This window comes from Dama dama, chromosome 7 (assembly GCF_033118175.1).
Source record: "Dama dama isolate Ldn47 chromosome 7, ASM3311817v1, whole genome shotgun sequence".
In the NCBI taxonomy this organism is placed as follows: Eukaryota; Metazoa; Chordata; class Mammalia; order Artiodactyla; family Cervidae; genus Dama; species Dama dama.
In genome coordinates, this window is record NC_083687.1 from 12,772,594 (window position 1) to 12,800,296 (window position 27,703).

Genomic DNA, 27,703 nt, shown 5'->3' on the forward strand with positions numbered 1-27,703 from the left:
AAGAAGAATCTCCTCTTCAGTCACAGCTCAGGCTCCTGTGTCTACAGATGTAGGAGCAAGAGTTAGGACCAGGCTTGACAGAGCAAATTGCTCTGTGGTTTGCCCCCTCGAAACCCCAAGTCCAGCTGAGTCACTGAAGAAATCCACCTTCCTGACCACCAGTCAGGAAGAGTCCCAACAGTCCAATAGAGAAGATACTCTTTGATCTCTTCCTTCAGTTCATTCAATCATCCATCCATTTTTCATCATTCATTATTTTAAAAAATTGGTTAATTAATTTATGGCTTCCCTAGGTCTTCGTTGCTGTGTCGGTTTTCTCTAGTTTCAGCGAGCGGGGGCTGCTGTCTTGCTGCAGTATGAGGACTTCTCATTGCCGGGGCTTCTCTTGTTGGGGAACACGGGCACTAGGTGCAAGCTTCAGTAGTTGCAGCACACAAATTCTATAAAGCCGGCTCAGTAGTTGCGGAGCACAGGCTTAGTTGCCCCATAGCACGTGGAATCTTCCTGGACCAGGGACCGAACCCATGTCCCCTGCATTGGCAGGAGGATTCTTATCCACCGGACCACCAGGGGAGTCCTTCACCATTCACTATTGATTTATTCCACATTTATTAAGTCCCCAGAGTGTGCCAGGTACTGAATTAAGTGCTGGGGATATAAGGAGGAGCAAAACAGAAATAAGGGAACATTAGATAGTGCTTTCATTTCATTCTTGAATACCTAGTAAGTGTTTGGCACTGAGCTAGGCAATAATGGGGGGAGGAGGGTGTTCTTGATACAGGTTCTGCCCTCAAGGAATGTGCTAGCCAGAGAGACAGGATGGGCCACTCAAGGTAGCCTGAGATAAATGGTGCAGACAATAACAGTGGAGAGAGAGAGCTAACAGCAGGGGTGATCTGGAAAGGGCCCAGATCTTCAGCTGGGCTTTAGGGTGAAGTCTGCAGAGATAGTAAAAAGTCAGTAAATAAATAGAAGTCTGTGTATTGGGAAGAAAAGCAGGACTGTACACTCTGTTTACTGATGAGAGAAGAGACGGGCTTGAGAAAGGGCTCTGGGTCTGCAGATAGGGGAGCATATGTTTGAAGATGTGGTCTGAGTTCTGTTGTTCTTCCTGTCTCCCAGGTATATCTGAGCCCTTAGGAGCTATGCCTAAACTAAACCCTAGCAGGGCAGATCCCAAGAGCCTCTGTGGAACCAGCCACCCCCGCACACCACAACCCCCCACCCCGACCCTCCCGCCTCACTGTGGGAACCAGAGGCTCTGGAGATGAAGGGCATGTCCCTGGTGGAGACAGTGGCTGTGCTGGAAAGAACATTGGCTTTGGGGCCCTCAAGACTTCAAGGCCTATCTTGGCTGTTTTTTCCAGCATGTGACTTTAGCCAAGCTACTGGTTGAGCTTCTGTTTCCTCATCTAAAGAGGAGATAATCATAGCACCTACCTCAAAGGGGTGTCATAAAGATTAAATGAACTATGAGGCATTGGAGCTGGCACAGGGCATGGCACCAAGAGGTACCAAAGAGTGGTAGCCAGTTGTTGTTGGGTCACTATGTCGTGTCTGACTCTTTGTGACCCCATGGACTGCAGCACACCAGACTTCCCTGTCCTTCACTACCTATCTGAGTTTGCTCAAACTCATGTCCATTGAGTCGGTGATGCCATCCAACCATCTCATCCTCTGTCATCCCCTTCTCCTCCTGCCCTCAGTCTTCCCCAGTATCAGGGTCTTTTTCAATGAGTCAGCCCTTCTCATCAGGTGGCCAAAGTATTGGAGCTTCAGCTTCAGTCCTTCCAATGAATATTCAGGGTTGATTTTCTTTGGGATTGACTGGTTTGATCTCCTTGCAGTCCAAGGAACTCTCAAGAGTCTTCTCCAGCACCAAAGTTCGAAAGCATCAATTCTTCGGCACTCAGCCTTTTTTATGGTTCAACTCTCACATCCGTACATGACTACTGGAAAAACCATAGCTTTCACTATACAGATGTTGGTCGGCTAAGAGATGTCTCTGCTTTTTGATATACTGTCTAGGTTTGTCATAGCTTTTCTTCCAAGGAGCAAGCATCTTTTAATTTCGCGGCTGCAGTCACTGTCTGCAGTGAATTTGGAGCCCACGAAAATAAAATCTGTCACTGTTTCCACTTTTTCCCCATCTATTTGCCATGAAGTGATGGGACTGCTGCCATGATCTTTGTTTTTTGAATGTTGAGTTTTAAGTCAGCTTTTTCACTCTCCTCTGTTACTCTCATCAAGAGGCACTTTAGTTCCTCTTTGCTTTCTGCCATTAGAGTGGTATCATCTGAATATCTGAGGTTGTTGATATTTCTCCCAGAAACCTTGATTCCAGATTGTGAGTCATCCAGCGCAGCATTTTGTATGATGCACTCTGTATATTAGTTAAATAAGCAGGGTGACAATATACAGCCTTGACATACTCCTTTCCTAGTTTTGAACTAGTCCATTGTCCCATGTCCAGTTCTAACTGTTGCTTCTTGATCTGCATACAGGTTTCTCAGGAGGCAGGTAAGGTGGTCTGGTATTCCTGGCTCTTTAAGAATTTTCCAGTTTTTTGTGATCCACACAGTCAAACGCTTTGGCATGGTCAATGAAACAGAAGTAGATATTTTTCTGGAATTCCCTTGCTTTTTCTATGATTCAACGGATGTTGGCAATTTGATCTCTGGTTCCTCCATAAACAGCAGAGTAGGACTGAACGAACCCTGTAGTTTCATGAGAACCTCAAGAATCACGTAACATAATGGTGGTCTATGTAGGTATGTAACAGACCCAACTAAGTGAAGTCTTGGACAGCTGGGGCAGTGAATACTGCCAGTCAGCAGAAATGAACTTCAATAATCATGGTTTTGAAAAAGGGAGGCATGGACATTCCTCTGCAGTGGCGCCCTAAATTGGGCAAATCTCTAATGAGAAGATGCTCTGAGATGATCTTTTTTCTTTATAGCAGAGGTTCACCTGGAAGTCCACTGACCACACACACACACACACACACACACAAAGACTCAAGGGTGACCAGTTCACAACTCTTGCATTATCCCAGTGTCCCCACAGTAGTGCAGGAAGAGTCTGTAGGGTAGAATGGGCCACAGCCTGGAAGGAGGGCAGTATTTGTTTCTACCTTGGAGCAGAATCCCAAACAGACTTCTGGGTCCACCAGAGAAAACAGAGAGAATAGAGCTGGGACACATTCTCTCCGCCTGTTCCATCTCAGGGTAATCAGTAGATCCTTCAGTGGAAATTTGGGGAGATCATGCCTGCCTTCTGGTGAGAAGCACTCAGGGGCTGTGTGAGGCTCCCGGCCCGGGAAAAAGCACCACGGGCAACTTGACAGGAATCCACGTGATACACCAGTGGCAGGCACTGCTGTTTCCATGGCAACCAGGGATAGGATGATTCGAACTTCTTAGTGCCAATTCTTTGGTAAACCCTTAGGGTCAGAAAAAAGGTCTGTGTGGAAAATTGTCATTATCCTTAAGAAGTATTTTTTGGGGGGGCAGTTGTTTATTTAAGTGCTTACTAGGTCAGAGTTGTTTTGCTCTTGCCTAAAGCCAATAATGCATTCAGAACAGAGAAGGAAAATGTCAGTTTTTTCATACATTCTAGTTCCAGTTTCTGCTAACACAGACAGTGTGACCTAGGATATATCCATTATTTATTCATCTCTCCATTTAGCCAGCCAGCCAGCCAGCCAGCCATTCAGCCATATGTATTGAGCTCAACCTTTGTCCTGCTGGATTTCTTACCTGTAAGATGAGAGAATGAGTCTGGTTTAGCGTTTTTGACCTAGGCTCCTAGATCCTTAGGAGTTTCAGGGTTGTGCTTTCAGGACCTTCCTTCTCAGGATGGGCTAGGGAGATTGGGCAGGGCCTGAGACCTCACTTGCCTTCAACCCAGAACAGCCCTGTTTTTAGTTGTTCTACATATTGAGATTTCTTTTTTTTCTCATTAACTTATTTATTTTTAATTGGAGTATAGTTGCTTTACCACATTGTGTTCATTTCTACTGTGCAGCAAAGTGAATCAGCCATACATATACTTGTATCCCCTCTTTTGGGGATTTCCTCCCCATGTTTGTTTTGAACAAAGACTCCTTGACTGAAAAATCACTGCCTCAGAGGGTCTCCATGGACCTTCCAGTGGTGACTCTGCAGCTTCAGGCAATTGTTTTTCAATCAGTGCCCCTGCAGTGCAGGATATAGAAACAGGATGGAGAATAAACCCGTCTCCCCCACATCCCCCGCAGCCTCTGTGAGGATAAACTGAGATTATAGTGTGAAAACCTGCTTGGGTAAACGACTGTTGTTAAGATAATACAAATAATAATTATTACAGTGGAGTCGGGCAGTCATGATATACCCACAGGGAAATACAGCCTATAATTCAGCCTACAATTAGGGATCAGGTAAAAGCAGTAGACTCCCAGGGTCTCCACACAGGGACTTGGGGAATTGCATGGCTTTCCTGGGAACGCGAGTCTGCTCACCGATGCCTCCCCCAGGGGGCTCCTGCGGCCCCCTGCTTCAACCCCCACCCCCACACCCTTGCCCACAGCTCCCGCAGCTGCAGGGAGCCTCACGGTGATTGGCTGAACTGGAAGTTGTTGCTAGGCTACCAGTCCGCGGGAGGCTGGGGCCTCTAGTCCCATCCTCCACCGCAAATTCATCCCGCACAGCCGAGTTAATTCGGGCACCCTATGAATGGGATCCCCAGCAATTTAAATTGTCCGCTGCCAAGTGCCCATCTTTCTAGGATTTAACCCTTAGCAAGAGGCTATGTGAAGGAGGGGAAGAGAAGCCCTCTGTTTTTATACTCTGGGTCACCTTAAATAGCTGTTTCTTTGAGCCTTGGGGTCCTCCCTTGATTTCTGGGTTTGCTGATATATTCATTATTCATGGCTGCATCTGTGTTTATTAAGTGCCTACCATGTTCCATGCACTATGGGACAAAGTGATGAATGATGTGGAGAACATCATTGCCCACATGAAGGGGGAAACACTAGGTGCTTAAGCAAATAAGTAAAATAAACATGCATCTAATTCTTTCTTTCCTCTTCAGTGATTTTACTAAGACCCTCTTTCCCCTACTAAATCTGTAGGGTCCCCCAAGTTGACAGGGCGAGTGCTACTGCCAACTATGCCTAAACTACATTACACCTAACCCACCCCCTGACCGTGCCCTGAGACTGGGGTACATCCTCTCATCTCCATAGTGCTTGTACTTTGCTCTCTTGAACCTGTAAGTGAACCTGAGTGCACCTTGATGAAGATGTGGGTTGGAATCATTGTCCCGTGTTCCGTGAGAAAGCTGAAAGCCAGAGACATCAAGAAACACTGTCCGCGGTCACATGGGGAATCACTAGCATAACCAGTATTGAGCACTTACTATGCACAGACTCTTTAAAAAAAAAGAAAAAAAAAAAACTGTCTTCCTAAAAAGAATGAGAAAAAAAAATGATCTCCCTCATAACAACCCAGTAAGGTATAATTATTATTATACCCATTTTATATGTGGCAAAATTGAGGCTGGAAGAAGTTATTTGACTTGCCAGGTTGACCCAGGTATTGTGTGGCAAAGCTGGAATTTGAACCAAATCTCCCTGGCTCCAAAGCCTAACCTCTTTTTAAGAACTGGATCTGGTCACAGAAAAGAGTCTCTGAGTGACTAAGTCTTGGAGTGGTTTCCAAATGCTCTTCAAAACCTCCCAATCTCAGGATCTTATTTATTTTTCAACGGAAGTTTTTGGTACAATAGACTCACAAAACCTGGTGAATTGGCCATACTTATCAATATGACTGACTCTGTTATCTATCCATCTGTGATGAGCTTGCCTTCAAATTTTTATTGGGTAATTAAGTCAAGTAACTCTTTCCTGTAAGCATTTCCATTGCTTGCTTTGTTGGCTTTTTATTTTCCTTTGTTCATGTCCTGAACAAACACCAAGCACCCACCAAGTATTGTGGGAGGCTTGGTGGGTGTAGGTGAGTGTGGCCCATCCCTTCCATGAGGAGTTCCCAACTTAGAGCAAAGTTTCTGAAGGGTCTTCCACGGGCAAAGTGCAGTGAGAGGTCATGGAGAAAGAAGGACCACAGAGACCTGCCCTCAGAGACTCTCCTTGGTTTAGGAGACAGACCCACAATTAGGTTAAATACAAAGGTGTGAAAGGAGATGGGAAGGAGCAGACGTGGTTGTGGCAGGTGTGGGCTGGGGGTGGGAGCAGCCCACCTTGAGTTTCCTACAAGCTGCTTTTAAATCCTATCTTGCTGTGGTCCCTGTGGGACACTATGTTTCAGAGCCCAGCAGCCTGCAGCTTGGAAGGAGGCCTTTAAATGGGAGAAGGTGCTAGAAAGAACAGAGATGCATAAAGAAGCCAGCTAAATTTATCCCTCCTCGCAGCACCCAGCAATTGCTATGCTTAACACTTGATTTTCTACCAATAGAGACTAGTTTAACCAGATTAGGTGTTTTTCTCTGAGAAGACAGAGAGAGAAAGAGATGCAGAGAGAGAGATCTGAAGAGAAGCAAGGTGAGACAGAGATAACTCTGCACACTTTGGGATGCAGTCCTAGTGAGCAGTAGGAAAAAATATTAAACTAGGCACCTGAGTGGGAGCAATCAGGCAATCTCTTGCCCCCTTTCAACCTGGCTACCCTTCTAATTTCCAGATGGCACCATTTTTCAGATGTAAGTATGTAGGCGATATCTATGTTATCTTGGCCACTGCCTTGTCCCTGTCACCCACCACCATCCCTATACAACTGAGAGTTGACTGTAAATGGATTATATACCAAAGCAATGATTTAAGTATTACAAGACTAATATGCATGCCTTTGACCTAGCATTTCCATGTACAGGAATTTATCCTGACGACAATAATTAAGGAATGGCCAAGAATTTAGCAAGAGATGATTCATTGCAGAATTGTTTAGAAAAAGCAAGGAAACTAAGTAGCCAACCCCTTTTGGGGACCTGCTCAATAAATAATGATATATCTTTACAAATAGCTGTCCATTATGCTCATGAATTAGGTTATAAATGGGTACTTACTGATGTGGAAAGACATGATTAGGTAAAAAAAGCAAGTTACAAAATAGTGTATGTAGTATGACTCTATATAAGCATTCTTGTAAGTAAGAATAAATATATAAAATAGTCTAGGAAGACACAAACCAAATGTTAACCTCTGGGTGGAGGAAGTCCAAGACATTAATTTTACTTTCATTTTGCTCAGCTGCATTAAAAAAAAATTCTTTTTTCCACAATGAATATGTATTTCCCGTGCAGTGAGAATAAATTTCCTTCCAGCGGTCCTAGTGAGCACCTCCTGCTAGGAGTCCAGGACTTGGGGGGCAAGCTGAGCCAGGTACTCCTGACTCTGAGGCTTGTGAGAAAGGCCACCAACCCTGTGAGGCCCCCTCAAGCTGCTCTTTAAGAATTGCCAAAAAGCGAGTCCCCACCCTAACCTGACTCTCCAACCTGATTGGTCTTATGGGCAAGAACTCAAGTGACCCAGCACCTTGGTATCAAAATGCTCAGCTGCCTCATAACCTACTGGTGGGTTGCCTGCCGCCACTCCCTGCCCCCAAGGGAAAACAGTCTGTACAAATTGGTTCTTGGTAAAGGCTAACCTTGCTAAAATTGCAAGGCCGTCCCAGCTCGCCAGGAGCATCCTCCCCTATGAGGGGGTGATGGCTAAGATGCTGCGTTGATCAGGTCAGCCCCTACTACACCCAGGCAGCTGTGATTCTGAATGCTGGAGAGAAAAGGCCGTCACCATGGCAACCCAGGCTGGCTCAGCCTCTGGGATCAGCCCAACACCCAGAGAAAGGAGGTGGGATCTGGAGTCAGAACAAACACTGCCTGGCTGTCTGACCTCAGGCAGTGTTCTTTCGCTTTTCTCTGCCTCAGTTTTTCCATCTGTAAAGTGATACGGAAGCTCCTTATCCTACCTGCTTCCAGGATTAACGAGGAGTAATCTGTGAATGGTACAATGTGGGAGGAGCAGAGCACCCCTAGGTTTGGTTTGTCCCCAGATCGCTGTGTATGACCTTGGACAAATCACTTAACCTTTCTGTGCCTCAGATGTTCTGTTTGTAAATAGGAAAGTAATGTCCCCTGTGATGGCTTCTCAGATTTACTGTCAGGCGGCCGTGAGAGTCCCAGAAGTTGGAAGGAATCTTAGCCCTTACCATCCATGCAGGAATCCCTTTGATGAGTTCTTTGGCCGAGGTACTTGTCCTACCTCTGCTTCATGACCTAAAGTGGCAGAGAGCTTATGACTGCACAGCTTTCCAAGTAGCCATTGCTACGTGACGCTAATTGTAAGAAAGTTCTTTTGTATGGGATATTTTGGGTTTTGCTTAAAAAAAAAAAAAAAAACATTTAATTTAATTAAATTATTTGTTTTTGGCTGTGCTGGGTCTCCATCGTGGTGCACGAGCTGTTTGCTGCTACTCACGGGCTTTCTCTAGTTGCTGCAAGTGGGGCGGCTCTCTGGCTGCAGTGGGCCAGCTCCAGGGCACGCAGACTTCAGTAGGTGCTGCACACAAACTCAAGAGTTGTGGCTCGTGGACTTAGTTGCCCTGCGGCATGTGGAACCTTAGTTCCTGGACCGGGGATCGAATTCCCGTCCCCTACATTGGCAGGCAGATCCTTAACTACTGGGCCACCGGGGAAGTCCCAGTATAGGATGTTTTTACAATTAAATGTTTGTTGTCAAAATTAGCAGTCCCTTTCAGATCTGTTTCCACTCCTGATTTTCCCAGCGGGTTTGCACAGAAATTAGCAGCAATTGTCAAGAAGCAGGTACAGGCCCAGCTCTGAAAGCTTTTAGCTTAATGGAGTGAAGGAGCATGAGTTCCTGGGTCACACACTCTAGGTTAAAATCCCACTTTGTTCCCTTACCAGATGGTTGCCCTTGGGCAACTTATATTAGCTCTCAGAGCCTCAGTCTCCTGATCAGTAAAATGAGGCCAGAACTACCTATCTCACAGCACTAGTGCTGTGACAGCGCTTCTTATTCATCGCACAACTCTAACTTCCCTGGTGGAATTCTGGGGATGGCAGAGGGCAGGGAGGGTCACACCTTCCTCTGCCATCCCCTAGACAACACATCTGACCTCTGAGCCTCATCCAGCACATGTAGGCTCTTATGTGCTCAAGCTGTGCCCCTGGGCACAGAAGCAGGGGGAAGGTTCATCTCACTCGCCCTCCTGGGAACCCCTGCAACACAGCCTTGTGTTCGCATGTCAGGCCCTTCTCCCTCTCAGGCCTAGGCCAAGGGCCATAAAAGGAAGATGATGCAATGGCTTCAAAACAAAGTTTACCCCTCCCTGTAATTCCCCTGCCTCAAGGTTAGCACCCACTCCTGCCCACCAATGCAGCAGGCACTAAGCATGCGTCCCAGGTATCACTTGGTAAAGCCTTTCAACTACCAGTTCAGTTCAGTCGCTCAGTCATGTCTGACTCTTTGCGACCCCATGAATCACAGCACACCAGGCTCCCTGTCCATCATCAACTCCCGGAATCCACCCAAACCCATGTCCATTGTGTCGGTGATGCCATCCAACCATCTCGTCCTCTGTCGTCCCCTTCTCCTCCTGCCCTCAATCCTTCCCAGCATCAGGGTCTTTTCAAATGAGTCATCTCTTCCCATCAGGTGGCTAAAGTATTGGAGTTTCAGCTTCAACATCAGTCCTTCCAATGAACACCCAGGACTGATCTCCTTTAGGATGGACTGGTTGGATCTCCTTGCAGTCCAAGGGAATCGCAAGAGTCTTCTCCAACACCACAGTTTAAAAGCATCAATTCTTCTGTGCTCAGCTTTTTTTATAGCCCAACTCTCACATCCATACATGACTATTGGAAAAACCATAGCCTTGACTAGACGAACCTTTGCTGGCAAAGTAATGTCTCTGCTTTTTAGTATTCTGTCTAGGTTGGTCATAACTTTCCTTCCAAGGAGTAAGCGTCTTTTAATTTCATGGCTGCAGTCACCATCTGCAGTGATTTTGGAGCCCAGAAAAATAAAGTCAGCCACTGTTTCCCCATCTATTTGCCATGAAGTGATGGGACCAGATGCCATGATCTTGTTTTTCTGAATGTTGAGCTTTAAGCCAACTTTTTCACTCTCCTCTTTCACTTTCATCAAGAGGCCCTTTAGTTCTTCTTCACTTTCTGCCATAAGGGTGGTGTCATCCACATATCTGAGGTTATTGATATTTCTCCTGGCAATCTTGATTCCAGCTTGTGCTTCCTCCAGCCCAGCGTTTCTCATGATGTACTCTGCATATAAGTTACTATATCACTATTTTAATGGGACTCTCATAGAGGGCCAAAAGCCTCTAAGACTCAAAAGAATGCAGTCTGGTGGTGGGGTAGAAAAGTGGTCCTTTGCCCTCAATTGAAGGAGGCAGGACGCCTGACTAGTGGTGAGCTCTCAGGAGCCAGTGATTTCATTCCTCTCTGCCTCGCTTTCCTCACGTGCAGAATGACAGGTTGATGCCTGAGACCTCTCCTGTGTCAGAATTTACAGGTTTTTCTATTTACTGGTTGCAGGGATGAGATGGCATAATCGCCCCTGAGATGGCATAATCGCCCCTGAGATGGCATAATTGCCCCTGACCTCTTTGTGCCATAGGGGCTGCTGAGCACCCGCTCCTCTCTGCTTCCTCCACAGATGAATACCTTCGAGTCCTCAATGTGGGTGTGGCCGAGGTGAAGAAGTCCTTCTTGGGGCCCTTATCGCCATCCTGTAAGATGGTGCAGATGATGAGGCAGTTTCTGTACCGTGTCCTGCCTGAGGACTCCTACAAGGTCACCACTGGGAAGCTCCACGTGGCCCTCACCCGGTTCACGGATGGAGAGAGTGTGGTGGTTTCGGAGTATACGTCCAAGGAAGAGCTCATTGAGGCAAGGGGGCGGGACCTGGGTGTGGGGGCGGGGCCGGGTGGGCGGGGCCTGGGAATAAGGGCGGGGCCGGGAGGGCGGGGCTGGAAATGAGAACCGGGACAGGGAGCTGGGGCCGAAAAGGAGAGGCTGGTCTTACTTTTTTGACAGGCCTCTGGTAAGGTCCGCCTGTCTGCCTCACTTCCTTCTATTTTCTGCTTCCCAAGTTCTTCCCTCCCTTCGGGCTCCTGCCATCCGTCTTTCTGTCAGGCAAGCTGTGAAACGAGGTGGGCACAGAGAGACGCCAAAAACGAATCAGACTTGGTCACCATCCTGCACTTGAGCGCTCAGAGTCCCGCCCATTTTGCCTCTGCCTTGCCCTCTGCTCTGATCCCGCAGCTTCTCAGAGGCCCGTCTGTATTATCAGCAGAGGTCCTGTGGCTCCTGTCGGCCTGGGCTGCAGGGTTTCCCCGCTGAGTTACCCCCAGTTTGTGGGAACGGCCTCGCTTCGCCCTCTCTCTTCCTTTGGTCCTTGATAAAAAGGACTGCGTTATCATGAAATGGAAAGAGGGCTCTGATAGTGCACTTTCCTAAGCTCATTAATATAATTTAAAAAATAATTTTATTTACTTATTTATTGGCTGCGCGGGTCTTTGTTGGTGCACGGGCTTTTCTCTCGTTGCAGGGGGTGGGGCTACTCTCTAGTTGAGGTGCAAGGGCTTCTCATTGCGGTGGCTCCTCTTGTTGCTGAGTCTGGGCTCTAGGGTGCTCAGGCGTCATTAGTTGCTGCTTCTGGGCTTTGAAGCACAGGCTCAGTAGCTGTGGCGCATGGCCTTAGTTGCTCCGAGGCATGTAGGACCTTTCTGGAAACCAGGGATCGAACTCATGTCTCCTATACTGGCAGGCGGATTCTTTACCACTGAGCCGATCATCAGGGAAGCCCCCATTAATATAAACTTTAGTTATGAATTCTTCGTGTTGAAGAGTGCTATGGATATGCCCAATTTTCTTTCAGGACAAAGGGGTTGAGGCAACGCCCCTCCACCCTTATTTCCACTCCCTTTCCCTCCTCTGAATGCAAGGCCCTTGCTGCCCATCCTCACTTCCCCAGATTGGCATGGCTTTGATCCCGGTGAGGGGGATGAATAGACAATGGGCATGGACACTTCCTCCAGCTGCCTCATGTCCCCTGGGTTTATTAGCACCCAGTTCTTCAAGACTTCTCTCTCCCCAGTCCTCTTCCGCCACTTTCCCCTCCTACTGATACCAGCCAGAGCAGGTCCCACAAAGCAGGCCCTGTGCCTTTCCTCCTGCTGTTCCTTCTGCCTGGGATGCCCTTCCCCCTTTCTACCCCACTTCACCTGCTCAGTGAGACTCCAGTCACGCCTGCCAGGGAACTTTCCTTCATTACCTGCCAGCCTTGCACCCCCTGGGTTGGGCGCTTCTTTGGGGCCACGTTGCCCATGCCCACCTCCATCACAGCCCTGATCACCCCCATGTACTGTCACCTACTTGTTCTCCCTCTTTGATCATTCCCAAGGGTGGGCATATCCCTTGATTCCAAAGGATCAGATTCCAAAGGCCCAGGCCAGATACATAACAATGGTTGTTGAATTCCACTGGACTCATGGAAATTTGGGGGCAGAAGGAAGCCTGGAGATCACTGAGGCCGCTCTGTCCCTTTAAAGCTGGGACACCCCGCCCAGACCAACCAAGGAGGTTACCAAGGATCCAGCCAGGAACTGACTTGGGGCTTCACTTCCCAGGCAAAGCCTCCACCTTGGTATAAGGAGGGCCAGGCTGGTGGTGGCCCAGAGGCTGCAGGTGAGTCCTCTCCACTCAGCCCCCAGGCCTGGGGCACCTCAGCCCTGTTCTCTCCCCACAGGCCCTGTATTGCAGCTGCTTCGTCCCGGTGTACTGCGGCCTTATTCCTCCAACTTACCGTGGCGTGGTATGTGCTTCAGTGTGGGAGGGGGTGAGCTGGGATCCAGGGGGGCCCCTGTCACCCACATCTGTGAGGGATGGTCTCAGAATTCAGTGGGAAGACCACAAGAATTGAAAAGGCCCTTGTGTTTTCCTACTCAGAATTCGCAATGTAGATGGATTTCTGGGGTTTTAAGATGACCTTTCCCCCACTGGGCTGGGATTCTTTCTGCACCTACCAACCCATTACTGAGCCTGGCAAGTCAAGGCTCCACAAGTTTGCCAGATTTTCCCAGTAGGAAAATGCAGTGTGAGACTGCGCCTCTAACCAGCTTCAGCTGATGCAGATGCTGCTGGTCCACGGACCACACTCTGAGCAGAAGGATTTAACCCATATCCCCTCCTCATTTTATATCTAGAGAAAATGAGATCCAGAGACTAGGAGTCAGCTAACAGATGGACCCTTAGTGCATGCCATCCATGTAATTCTCAGGTGCCCAGAGAGTTGGAGCCTCTGCGTCTGTGATCCTTTGTTCAAAGTTGAGGGAACAGAAGCCCCAAGAGGGGAAGGGACTTGAGGGTGGACACTAGGTGGTGAGGAGGGTTCTGAAGGGTTTGCAGGGGGAGGTCTGATCTCAACAGAGGGAGGCAACTGGGATCTTCGGCAGCCTGGAGGGGGAATGTCTCACAACCTGCTCGGACTCACCGCATGTACAGCTTCTCATAAGGCCCTGGGGTCGGGTTCCATTCCCCAGCCCTGCCCTCAGCTGTTGAGGGACTTCACAAAAGATGACTATGACAACTTTATCCAGAGCATGGATGCCCCTGAACCTTGGTGTCAAAGCGTCTCCCGAGGGACCCATTTCCTTTTTTTTTTTTTTTTTTTGGCCTTACCATGTGGCCTTCGAGATCTTAGTTCCAGACTACTAGGGATCAAACCCATGCCCATGCCCCCACACCCCTCCCCTCCCACTGGGAGGGCAGAGTGTTAACCTCTGGACCATTAGGGAAGTCCCAAGACCCCTTTCTTTGATGACCTGAGCTGGGGAGAGGGCCTGTGACCCCAGATGAGCATTTCTCACGGGCACCCCCTGTCCTACAGCGGTACATCGACGGGGGCTTCACCGGCATGCAGCCCTGCTCCTTCTGGACCGACTCCATCACCATCTCCACCTTCAGTGGGCAGCAGGACATCTGCCCGCGGGACTGCCCTGCCATCTTCCATGATTTCCGCCTGTTCAACTGCTCCTTCCAGTTCTCCCTGGAGAACATTGCCAGGATGACCCATGCCCTGTTCCCCCCAGACCTGATGGTGAGAGGCACGAGGGAGGCAGAGGGATCTGAGCGTGGGGTCAGGGAGAGCCAGGGAGGGTGGTGGCGTGGGGAGGGGGACTGGGACTGGGGAGCCAGTGGGGCCCACTCAGTCCATCTGTGCTTTCCCCCTTCGCTGGTCCCTTAAACTTCCTTGTAAACCTGCATCCTGGCCTTGCTGCTACCCAGGAATGAACAAGTGCCCCAGGGGCTCCCAGCCTCAGTTCTCTCCCCCTGATTGTGTCAGAACCGCTGATAGGAATGCTGGCTGAACTCACGCATTCTGACATTCAGTGTGGGGTCAGCAAACTATGGCTCAGGGGCCAAATTCAGCCCATCGCTTGTGAGCTAAGAATGGACTTTCTATTTTTAAGGCATTGTTAAAAATAAAAAGAGAAGTGACAGAGACTGTGTGTGACCAGCAAAGCCCCGAATATTTACTATTTGGCCCTTTACAGAAAAGGTGTTATGGGCAATATCTCGGGTAATCCGCCAGCATCCTCTGTAATACATACAGATATTATTCCCATTTTACAAGTGAAGAAACTGAGGCTGTGAGATGTCATATTCAGACAGCCACCAAGCCGATAAGTGGCCACACTGGGATTTGAGCCCAGTCTCCTAAATCTGCTCTTTCTACTGTCCAAATGCACCTTCTTCGGTTCTGCCATAGACCTCTCACATTCTGCGGCCCAGGGGAAACTGATGGTCAGCTGTGAATGGTTTACCACCTTCATGCAGCATCACTATGGACACATGGTCAGGAATTGCCCCCCACTTCTTAGCAGATAGCAAGGGAGGAGTACATTTTGAAAAGCCCATCAGATGAAGCTGAAGAGCAGGAGAATCAGCTGCTTTGGGCCAGGGGCCGCCAGGCTCTGCGTTGCTGCACCCTTACTTCCTGGTGCTCCACCTTGCAGATCCTCCACGATTATTACTACCGAGGGTATGAAGATGCTGTTTTGTACTTGAGGAGGCTGAGTGAGTACCATGTGGGGCCAGGAGGAAGTGGGGCGGGGGTGGGGTGGGGTAGGTGGGGCAAAGACAGAAAGTAGAAGGGCTGAGTGAAGGAGCGTTTCCCACAGTCTGTGAACTGGAGGTGCTCTTCAGCCAGAAGAGCCAGAAATGGGTACAAGAACCCGACTGTCTTCATTGTCCAGGACAGGCCGCTGTGGCCAGAATTATGGTCTGTGTGGAAAGGGGGGTTTAAATTAACTGACTGGACTGTGTCTACAGTTTTTGTACAGATAAATTTTCTGGATTTAAAAACTATGTTTAGGTTGGGACTTTGCAGGCGGTCCATTTGTTAAAACTTCACAGTCCAAAGCAGGGGGTGTGGGTCAGAACCCTGGTCAGAGAGCTAAGAACCCACATGCCTTGTGACCAAAAAACCAAAACATAAAACAGAAGCGATATTGTAAATGATTCCTGGATCAAAGGGTGTTTACCAAATGTTCACTTCAGTTCAGTTTTTCAGTTGTGTCTGACTCTTTGTGACCCCATGGACTGTAGCAACCAGGCCTCCCTGTCCATCACCAACTCCCTGAACTTGTTCAAACTCATGTCCATCAAGTCAGTGATGCCATCCAACCATCTCATCCTCTGTCATCCCTTCCTCCTACCTTCAATCTTTCCCAGCATCAGGGTCTTTCCCAAGGAGTCAGTTCTTTGCATCAGGTGGCCAAAGTATTGGAGTTTCAGCTTCAGCATCAGTCCTCCCAATGAGTATTCAAGACTGATTTCCTTTAGGATTGACTGGTTTGATCTCCTTGCAGTCCAAGGGACTCTGGAGTCTTCTCCAGCACCACAGTTCAAAAGCATAAATTCTTCAGACTCAACTTCCTTTATGGTCCGACTCACATCCATATACAACTACTGGAAAAACCACAGCTTTGACTAGATGGACCTTTGTTGGCAAAGTAATGTCTCTGCTTTTTAATATGCTGTCTAGGTTGGTCATCGCTTTTCTTCCAAGGGACAGTTCAGTTCAGTTGCTCAGTCGTGTCTGAATCTTTGCGACCCCATGAACCACAGCATGCCAGACCTCCCTGTCCATCACCAACTCCCGGAGTCCACCCAAACCCATGTCCATCGAGTCGGTGATGCCATCTAACCATCTCATCCTCTGTTGTCCCCTTCTCCTCCTGCCTTCAATCTTTCCCAGCATCAGGGTCTTTTCAAATGAGTCAGCTCTTCCCATCAGGTAGCAAAAGTATTGAAGTTTCAGCTTCAACATCAGTCCTTCCAATGAACACCCAGGACTGATCTCCTTTAGGATGGACTGGTTGGATCTTCTTCCAGTCCAAGGGACTCTCAAGAGTCTTTTCCAACACCACAGTTCAAAAGCATCAATTCTTCAGCACTCAGCTTTCTTTATAGTGCAACTCTCACTTCCATACGTGACTACTGGAAAAACCATAGCCTTGACTAGACGGACCTTTGTTGACAAAGTAATGTCTCTGCTTTTTAATATGCTGTTTAGGTTGGTCATAACTTTCCTTCCAAGGAGTAAGCATCTTTTAATTTCATGGCTGCAATCACCGTCTGCAGTGATTTTGGAGCCCAAAAAAATAAAGTCAGCCACTGGTTTCCATTGTTTCCCCATCTATTTGCCATGAAGTGATGGGACCAATTGCCATGATTTTAGTTTTTTGAATGTTGAGTTTTAAGCCAACTTTTTCATTCTCCTCTTTCACTTTCATCAAGAGGGTTTTTAGTTCTTTGCTTTCTTCCATAAGGGTGATATCATCTGCATATCTGAGGTTATTGATATTTCTCCCGGCAATCTTGATTCCAGCTTGTGCTTCGTCCAGCCCAGCATTCACATGATGTACTTTGCATATAAGTTAAGTAAGCCGGGTGACAATATACAGCCTTGACACACTCCTTTCCCTATTTGGAACTAGTCTGTTGTTCCATGTCCAGTTCTAACTGTTGCTTCCTGACCTGCATACAGATTTCTCAGGAGGCAGATAAGATCTGGTATTCCCATCTTTTAAAGAATTTTCCACAGATTGTTGTGATCCACACAGTCAAAGGCTTTAGTGTAAGTCAATGAAGAAGAAATAGATGTTTTTCTGGAACTCTCTTGCTTTTTCTATGATCCAGCGGATGTTGGCAATTTGATCTCTGGTTCCTCTGCCTTTTCTAAATCCAGCTTGAACATCTCAGTTCATGTACTGCTGAAGCCTAGGTTGGAGAATTTTGAGCATTACTTTGCTAACATGTGAGATGAGTGTAATTGTGCGGTAGTTTGAACATTCTTTGGCATTGCTTTTCTTTGATATTGGAATGAAAACAGACCTTTTCCAGTCTTGTGGCCACTGCTGAGTTTTCCAAATTTGCTGGCCTATTGAGTGCAGCCCTTTCACAGCCTCATCTTTTAGGATTTGAAATAGCTCAACTGGAATTCCATCACCTCCACTAGCTTTGTTCATAGTGATGCTTCCTAAGACCACTTGACTTCGCACTCCAGAATGTCCGGCTCCAGGTGAGTGATCACGCCATCTTGGTTATCTGGGTCATTAAGACCTTTTCTGTATAGTTCTTTTGTGTATTCTTGCCACCTCTTCTTAATATCTTCTGCTTTTGTTAGGTCCATACCATCTCTGTCCTTTATTGAGCCCATCTTTGCATGAAATGTCCCCTTGGTATCTCTAATTTTTTTGAAGAGATCTCTAGTCTTTCCCATTCTATTGTTTTCCTCTATTTCTTTGCACTGATCACTGAGAAGGGCTTTCTTATCTCTCCTTGCTATTCTTTGGAACTCTGCATTCAAATGGATGTATCTTTCCTTTTCTCCTTTGCCTTTTGCTTCTCTTCTTTTCTCAGCTATTTGTAAGGTCTCCTTGGACAACCATTCTGCCTTTTTGCATTTCTTTTTCTTGGGGATCGTTTTGATCACTGCCTCCTGTACAGTGTTTTGAACTGCATCCATTGTTCTTCAGACAGTCTATCTATCCAATCTAATCCCTTGAATCTATTTGTCACTTGCACTGTATAATCGTAAGGGATTTGATTTAGGTCATACCTGAATGGTCTAGTGCTTTTCCCTACTTTCTTCAGTTTAAGTCTGTATTTTGTGATAAGGAGTTCATGATCTGAGCCACAGTCAGCTCCTGGTCTTGTTTTTGCTGACTGTATAGAGCTTCTCCATTTTTGGCTGCAAAGAATATAATCCGTCTGATTTCAGTATTGACCATCTGGTGATATCCATGTATAGAGTCGTCTCTTGTGTTGCTGGAAGAGGGTGTTTGCTATGACCAGTGAGTTCTCTTGGCAAAACTCTATTAGCCTTTGCCCTGCTTCATTTTGTGCTCCAAGGCCAAACTTGCCTGTTACTCCAGGTATCTCTTGACTTCCTACTTTTGCATTCCAGTCCCCTATGATGAAAAGGGGTGTTAGTTCTAGAAGGTCTTGTATGTCTTCATAGAACTGTTCAGTTTCAGCTTCTTCATTCAAGTCTGTGCCCCAGCCATTAATGCCGAAGAAGCTGAAGTTGAATTGTTCTGCAGATATCTGCAGAATATCTCAAAGATATTTTTGTGTGTATCCCATGATGGGAAACATGACCTTGCCCCAAGGCTGCTCTTGGCTGTTTCTCCTTGGTTTCCCAATCCCTCCCTTCCCTAATTAACAACTGCTTGAACCTGCCCATTTGAACTCAGGGAAGGTTGAGGAGGCTGAATGAAGGCTGTTTCCTATAATCAAAGAAATAGGGGACACAGTAAGACTTTGTGCCTACGAGCTCCGCAGGGCCCTGTGGAATCATGGTGAACTTTTTCTGTATGTAGTTTAAATAATATGTGTTTTAGGAGTGAGATTAAAAGATTGAATGTGGTTTTTCTTCCCCCTAGGATATATACATTTAAAAACTTTTTTCTCCAAAATTGCCTCCTGCTTTCCTAACCTTCCTCTGTCCTGAATCTACTTTCTCCTGGGTCCTTTCTCCCAGCTAGGAGGATGGGGAGCAGGGTGGAGAGAATGTGGGCTCTGGAAGCAAGCGGCTCTGGGCCAGGACCCCCATCCCCCGAGCTGTGAGAGCTGCAGGAAATCACTCCACCTCTCTGAGTCTTGGTTCCTAATCTGTAAGAAGGGCTTAGATCCTGGTTCTCGACACACCAGCTGGGTGACCTTGAGTAAGTAATTCACCTCCTGGGGCCTGTTTCTCATCTGTACAAGGTGGCTGGTGGTGGACCGTATCTCCACGTTTTACTCCTAGCCATGGTCAATCCAGTCCACTGCCTGCTCTGACCTCAGAGACAGGCCCCTCCTCTCACCTCTCTGCAGAACCTCTCGGCAGACAGATGCCTCCTGACCCCGATTGTCCTCTGACAACTCCTCCATCCTCCGCATTTGCACAGGGGACAGCTGGGAAGCTGAACCGCAAGTATCCAAAAGGAGGACCACCTGAAGGATGTGTGGTGGGGAAGATGAGGCCTCACCTCCAGAGCCCCAGGAACAGGAGGGTCTGGCTAGGGCCTGGGCTCCTTCCCACTGCCAACTGGGGGTCCCTCCATTCTTTCCTCAGTGATGGTGTATGCTGAGGACTTGGGGTTTGGGGATCCCCTGTTTGGTTCTCGGATCTTGGAGCAGACACCAATTCCCTGCTGCAGGAAATCCCCCTACAGCTCAGATGGCAGCCTGGCTACCTGGCTGCCTCCATACCTGTCTCTTCCTTAGAATTCTCCCTTACCTCCCTCTCAGGGCAAGCCCCAGGGAGAGATACAAAGTGGATTGTTAAGCATCTCTCATCTCCCCTGTTTCTCAGGAGCCCCCTATTTCACCCTCTGGAGGAACCCCGTGACTCCTCACCCTTCCCCCTTCCACCCTTAGCTGGTTGGGACATTCTCACAGGTGTGAATGGTGGTCTTAAACCCAAGGATGAAACTCTAATAGTAGCGTTGCAGCCATCCACTCCTGAATTGGGGACAGTATATGCAGGATGGCAGATTTTCCCCAATGGCCCTGGAATCACTCCAAGTAGGAACAGACACAACTCATAAGGGAGATAATGTCTCATGCCAGCTGCCAGCTGTTTTTGCTTCCTCTCCCAACTTGCCAGGGTGTGCATGGCTTTCTGAGTGCAAGCTTCAGCTCCAGCACCTAAACCCTCTTGGGTTTGATGCGACTGGAGTTTTCTCCTGGCACCAGATGCAGGCAGGAAATACTGACATATCCTGAGAAACTGTGGTTGGTGCCCAGAGCTACACTCTCTTAATCCCCACCTACCATCTGCGAGCAGAAATCGGAAGTCTGCTCCAGCCTCCTGCCTGTTTTCTGAAAGGGGGTCAGCTCCGGCAGGAAGCCACACCCGCAAGGTGTCACCCTCAACTCCTCAGCTCACATCCTGGCATCCTCAGTCTCCCCCCTCCTAAAGGCTCACATTGAGTTAATTATTTCTGCCACCAGGTGAGCCTCCCTCTCCACCCCTGGCCTCCCCTGGCAGTTGCCTTCTGCCAAAACAAAGGGCACTGCTTGCTGGCACCCTTCAAAATCCGCCTTCCCCACACAGATGCCTGGACATGGGTGCTGAGTGAGACAGGAGCTCAGAAGTGGCCACGTTTGAAATATCTGTCCCATACCCAAGCATGCCCGGCCAGGCCGATCTTCCTACCTCCCTTCCTCCCGCTCACAGTTGGATAGGTTTTCACACACACACACACACACACACACACACACACACACACCTGTGAAACCAGCACTGCAATCAAGACTGGGAACAATCCATCAAGCCCCATTTCCTCATGCCATTTTGGGATCTCTCCCACCTTCCCTCATCCCCCCACCCTCAAACAAACCTTGATGTCTTTCTGTCATTATATATCAATTTTCATTTTTAGATTTTTTTTTTTGATAGATGTAGTCTTATAGTATGAATTCTTTTTTGTCTGCTTTTTTTCACTCAGCATGATTATTCTGAGATTCATCCGTGTCATTGCTTGGTATAAATAGTTCATTCCCATTTGCATTCTAATCAACTGTGTGAATATACCACAGTTCATTTATCCATTCACCCTTTAATGGGCATATAGGTTGTACCCAAATTGGGGCTGTTATGAATAAAGCTGCTATGTACATTTCCCGGGTTTCCCAGGTGGCGCTAGTGGTAAAGAACCTGCCTGCCAATACAGGAGAATGTAAGAGACATGGGTTTGATCCCTGGGTCAGGAAGATCCCCTGGAGGAAGGCATGGCAACCCACTCCAGTGTTCTTGCCTAGAGAATCCCATGGACAAAGGAGCCTGGCAGGCTATGGCCCACAGGGTTGCAAAGAGGTGGACATGACTGAAGCGACTTGGCATGCATGCATGTACATTTCAGGCTTGAGTTTCCGTATGGACGAAAGCTTTTATTTCCCTTGGGTAAATACACAGGAGTGGAATGACCAGATCATATGGTGGAGGTATGTTTAATATATAATGTATGTATGCAAATATATGTATAATATATACTATTTTAATATAAAATATAATGTATAAAATAGTAGTAAAACACACATAACATAAAATGTATCATCTTAACCGGTATAAATGTACAATTCAGTAGTGTTAAACATACATTGTTGTACAACCAATCTCCTGAACGTTTCCATCTTGAAAAACTAAAAGTCTATCCCCATTAACCAACTCCCCATTTCCCCCTTCCCCTAGGCCCTGACAATCACCATTCTATTTCTATGAGTTTGAATACTTTAGATACCTCATGTCAGTGGAATTGTAATAGTATTTGTCTTTTTGTGACTGGTTTATTTCATGTATAATGTCCTCAAGATTCAGGCATGTTGTAGCATGTGACAGGATTTCCTTCCTTAAGGCTAGAGAATATAGACCATGAATATAGACCAAATTTTCTTTATCTATTCATTTATCAATGGATATTTGGGTTGCTTCCACCTCTTGGCTATTGTGAATAATACTGCAAGGAACATGGGTGTGCAGATATCTCTTCGAGATCCTGTTTTCAATTCTTTTAGATATGTATAGACTGAGACACATACCCAGAATGTATGTTCGACTTTTTAAGAAGTTGGCAAATTATCTTCCAAAGTGATTGTATCGTTTTACATTCCCAACTATGTATGAGAATTCCAGTTTCTCCACATTCTCACCAACACTTGGTATGGTCAATCTCTTTTATTTTTTGTGTTTTTCAAAAAATATTTATTTGGCTGCACTGGATCTTAGTTGCAGCATGTAGAATCTCTTAGTTGCGGCATTTGAACTCAGCTGTGGTATGTGGGATCTAGCTCCCTGACCACAGGTTGAACTTGGACCCCCTGCATTGGGAGTGTGGAATCTGAGCCACTGGATTCCCAGCCACTGGAAGTTTCCTGGTCAGTTTTTTTAATATTAGCCATTCTAATAGGTGTGTTGTGGTATCTTATTGTGATTTTAATCGGCATTTCCTTAATGACTAATAATATTGAACATCTTTTCATTTGCTAATTAGTTGTTCAAGTATATTCTTTGGTGAAGTGTCTGTTCAACTCTTCTGCCCAATTTCCCCCTATACCTTTATTGGTTAAGCTTTATTTTTTTGAATTGTTTTAGATTTACAGGAAAAATGTGAAAATAGTACAGAGAGTTTCCATATACCCCACATTTAGGTTTCCCTATTATTTTATGTCTCACACTTGTTAGATACTATAGCATAGTACATAAATCATTTGGTACGTACTATGGCATATTGTTTATAATTAATGAACCAATATTGATAAACTGTTACTAACTGAAGCCCATTCTTTATTCAGACTTCCTTAGTTTTTACCTAATATCCTTTTTCTGACCCAGTATCCCATCCAGGATCCCAAGTCACATCTAGCTGTGCTGTCTCCTCAGGCTCCTCTTGTCTGTCACAGTCGCTCAGACTCTCCTTGTTTTTAATGACCTGTGTACTTTGGCCATCTGATGCAAAGAACTGACTCATTTGAAAAGACCCTGATGGTGGGGAAAATTGAAGGCAAGAGGAGAAGGGGATGACGGTTGGATGGCATCACTGACTGAGTGGACATGGTTTGAGTAAGCTCCGGGAGTTGGTGATGGACAAGGAGGCCTGGCGTGCTGCGGTTCATGGGGTCACAAAGAGTCGGACACGACTGAGCGACTGAACTGAACTGTGCTGTACTTAGTCGCTCAGTCGTGTCTGACACTTTGCAACCCCACGGACTGTAGCCCGCCAGGCTCCTCTGTCCACGCGGATCCTCCACACAAGAATACTGGAGTGGGCTGCCATGCCTTCCTCCAGGGGATCTTCCCAACCCAGGGTTTGAAACCAGGTCTCCCGCATTGCAGGCAGATTCACCTGCTGAGCCACCAGAGAAGCCCAAGAATACTGGAGTGGGTAGCCTATCCCTTCTCCAGCAGATCTTCCTGACTCAGAAATTGAATCGGGGTCTCCTGCATGGCAGGCAGATTCTTTACCAGCTGAGCTACCAGGGAAGCCCTTTTAATGAACTACTGGCCAGATATTTTGTAGGATGTCCCTCAGTTGGGGTTTGCTTGATGTTTTTTCTCATGATTAGACTGGGGTTGTGGATTTGGGGGAGGAAGACAACTGATGCAAAGTGCCTTTCTCATCACATTGTATTGAGGATACGTGCTGCCTACATGATGTATCACTGATGACACTGGCCCTGGTCACCTGGCTGAGGTCGTATTTCTGGTGTCTCCACTCTAAAGTTACTCTTTCTCCTTTTCCTACCGTACTCTTTGGAAGGAAGTCACTATGCAAAGCCCACATGCAAGGAGTAGATTATTTTCCACTTCTTTAAGGGCCGAAATATCTACTGAAATTATTGGGAATTCTGCATGACAGATTTGTCTCTTTCTTCCCCATTGACTTACCTATTCAATCGTCTATTTATTCAGTATGGACTCTTGAGTACTTATTTTTTTACTGTGAATTATTATTCAGTCCTACTTTATTTATTTTGTTAGTCAAATTGTTCCAATTTTGACCACTAGGAGCTCTTTCAATTGGCTCTTTGCCCATTTACAAAATGGAATTGGTTGTTTTCTTATTAAGAGCTTTTATATGTTCTCTATAAATGCCCTTTTTCAGAAATACTATATGCAAATACTTTCTCCCAGTCCATGATTTCTCTACCCAACTCCTTAAGAGTGTCTTCTGAAAAGGAGAATTTTTTTATTTCAGTAGGGTCCATATTAATTTTTATCCTTTGTGGATCATGCTTTTGGTGTCTTTATCTAAGAAATCTTTGCCTCATTCAAGATTACAAAATATCTCTCTCCTTTGTTTTCTTCTAGGGATTTTTTAATATTTTAAAATACAAAGGTTTTATTATTAAAAACCAAATAACTGAGTCATGGTGAACTCAGTTCAATTATTTTAGGCAATTACAGTGTACAAGGAGATTAACATTTACCAGTAAGAAAAACAGGTATAGGCAATTAATTTCTTAGAGACATTAGTGATTGGAAGGAGTCTAGGGAAAAGGAAATGTTCAGTCTGTAAAAGAAAACAAACAAAAAAATGACCCCCAAATTAAATAGAGCTATTTTTGCAATTTTATTAAAAATTCAGTGTTTTAATAATTAGGTGAAAAAGGATATGTGCCCTCCAAAAAGTCACTCCACTTGCACCAAAAGACTTGATTCTTTTTTTTCCTAGTAGAGCAATATTTCTTTTTATTTTTTAATTGAAGTATAATTAGAGATATAATTGACACAGAGCATTATATTAGTGTCAGGTGTACAGATGATGATTAAAAATTTGTGTATGTTGCAAAACGACCCTCACAAAAAATCTAGTTACGAGGGAGGTGGGAGGGGGGATCGGGATGGGGAACACATGTAAATCCATGGCTGATTCATGTCAATGTATGGCAAAAACCACTACAATATTGTAAAGTAATTAGCCTCCAACTAATAAAAATAAATGGGGGGGAAAAATCTAGTTACTTCCATCACTACACAGAGTCATAAAAAACTTTTTTTTCTTGTGATGGGAATTTTTAAGATCTACTCTCTTAGCAACTTTCAAATATTCAATAGAGTATTGTTAATACTAACTCTAGTCACCAGATTGTACATTCCATCCTGTGACTTATTTATTTTATAACTGGAAGTTTGTACCTTTTGACCCCTTTCACCCATTTCACTCACTCCCCACCGTTCTTCATTCTTTCTTTCATTTATCATTTCATTTATTCATTTATTTATTTATTTCATTATTATTTATTTATTCACTCATTCATTCATTTATCATTTATTTATTTATCATTTCATTTTTTCATTCTTTCATTCTCTTATTCTTTCTTTCATTCATTCTTTTAGGTTTTCATTTATGTCTGTGATCTATCTTTTAAGTTAATTTTTTTATAAGGTACAAGATATAAATCTAAGTTCTTTATAAAAAATGGGTATCATATTATTAGATATCATATTACTATTTACATGATATCATATTTAGATATCATATCATTATTTAGATATCATATTATTCCAGCATTGTTTGTCGAAAAGACTTTGCTTTCTCCATTGAAATAACTTTGCATCTTGGACTAAAATCAGTTGTCTATGTATGTCATGGGTCTGTTTCTGGACCTTCTGTTTTGTACCATTGATAGATTTACCCATCTTTATGTCAGTACCATACTGTCTTGATCATTATAGCTTTATAATAAATCTTGAAAGCAGGTAGTCTTAGTTCTCCAGCTTTTGTTCTATTTTCAAAGTTGTTTCTGTTATTCTAGGTCCTTTGTATTTTCATATGAATTTTTGAAATGGCTTGTGAATTTCTACACTGAAAGCAATCACATTATATTTTTCTTGTCAACTTACTCTCTCATCCTCTGTAATTACCACCTCAAACCTTCTGCTCCTGACCTCCAGTCTTCTACTCTACCTGGCTTCCTACTTCACAGACAAAACCAGAGCCATCAGAGGGGAGTTCTCTCGACATTGTGCCACCAAATATACAGACTCACCTTTCCCTGACCCTTCTTAGCATATGTCTAGAGCTCACCCACCCACCTGGGCTCAGACCCCATTCCTGTCTCAGAATTCTCCAATTTTTCATCATTCCCCCTCTCTCTGCAACCTCCATCTCTCCACTGGGTCCTTACCAGCAATGTTTAAATCTACCCCAGCCTTCTATCAATACACAATCACTCAATATAAATTCAAGTAAGTAAAGAAAGGCTGTTGAAAAGCACTAATACAGGAATTCCCTGGTGGCCCAGGGTTAGAATTCTGGGCTTTCTCCACCATGGCTGGGTTCAATCCTTGGCCAGGGAACTGAGATCCCTCTAGACACAAGGCAAAAGCAAAACAAAAACAGTGACAAGCACTCATCCTGTTTATGAAAATAATTTGGGAAACCATTCTTTGCAAACACCATGCTGATGTCAGGGGTTAGAAATGCCACCTGTGACCCCATGCTGTTGTTTTTCCTAGATGCTGCTTATCTTAATTCTCCTTCCAAGAGAGTGATTTTCCCCCGGGTAGAAGTGTACTGCCAGATAGAACTCGCCCTTGGCAACGAGTGTCCTGAACGCTGTCAACCGAGCCTCCAAAGAGAGTCGGCCAGGCCAGAAGAATCCAGACAACTTCATACACAGTGGGCTCCCAAAGGGGATGGAAAGGGTAGCTGCAGTCCACCTCTGTCCCCACCCCTGCAGGCACCCGAATCCACAGGTGACTGGCCTGTGGAGTCACCTGTTTCATCACCTGCATCGCCAGCAGCCTCATCACCATCACGTTCTCCAGCTGACTTGCCACCTGTGTCACTCCCAGCTGTGCACTTACTCCCCAGCTCAACAGCTGGGTTGTCACCTGTATCACCATCGCAGCAGATACAACCAACTGGATCTCCACCCCAGTTCCCACCGCCCCAGGCATCTGCGTCACCCAGGCCATCCCTGGGGCCTTCCACTGTGAGGGCACCTCCAACGCTGCCCCGATCTTCTTCGGCATCACCTGCACAGCCACCTGCGGAGGAACTGGGCCCAGAACAGCCCCAAGGTATGGACCCTTCTGGCCTCTCTCAGCTGCCTCACATCCGGAGCCCACTGGCAAGTGTGTGATGATGTGGTAGCTAACAGCCATTGCTTTGGAGGGGTGCGCTGGTGAAGTTAGTTAGCCCTTAGCTTTAATAGCTCTGCTGGTTACGAGGAGAGGCCACCATGAGAGGGCAGTGTGCTTGGCTTTTTGTTTTTTCCTTTAGTCTGTGCATACGTGGCTTCATTTGTGTCCCACTCTTTGCGACCCTATGGACCATAACCTGCCAGGCTCCTCCGTCCATGGGATTCTCCAGGCAAGAATATTGGAATGGGTTGCCATTCCCTCCTCTAGGGGATCTTCCCGACCCAGGGATCAAACCTGTGTCTCTTACATCTCCTGCATCGGCAGGCAGGTTCTTTACGACTAGTTCCTGTCTAGTGATTCTCAAAGTGCGGTCCCCAACCAGCAGCAATAGCACCACCTGAGGACTTGTTAGAAATAAAAATTCTCAGGTCCTACCACATACCTACTAAATCAACAATTCTAGGGGTGGGATCCAGCTGTCTGCATTTTTTTACCAGCCCTCCCAGTTCTTTCGCCCTCTCA

The 27,703-nt window shown here is 46.2% G+C and overlaps 1 protein-coding gene across 1 annotated transcript in view; it reads left to right on the top strand.

The window, feature by feature from the left end:
- PNPLA1 (patatin like phospholipase domain containing 1) overlaps positions 1-27,703 on the top strand; it is a 52,448-nt gene that overhangs the window by 14,983 nt on the left and 9,762 nt on the right. The window contains exons 2-6 of the mRNA XM_061146065.1: positions 10,691-10,923; positions 12,785-12,850; positions 13,925-14,134; positions 15,054-15,114; positions 26,552-27,118. Of these exons, the coding sequence (XP_061002048.1) occupies positions 10,691-10,923; positions 12,785-12,850; positions 13,925-14,134; positions 15,054-15,114; positions 26,552-27,118 (1,137 nt within the window). The remainder of the gene's footprint in view (positions 1-10,690; positions 10,924-12,784; positions 12,851-13,924; positions 14,135-15,053; positions 15,115-26,551; positions 27,119-27,703) is intronic.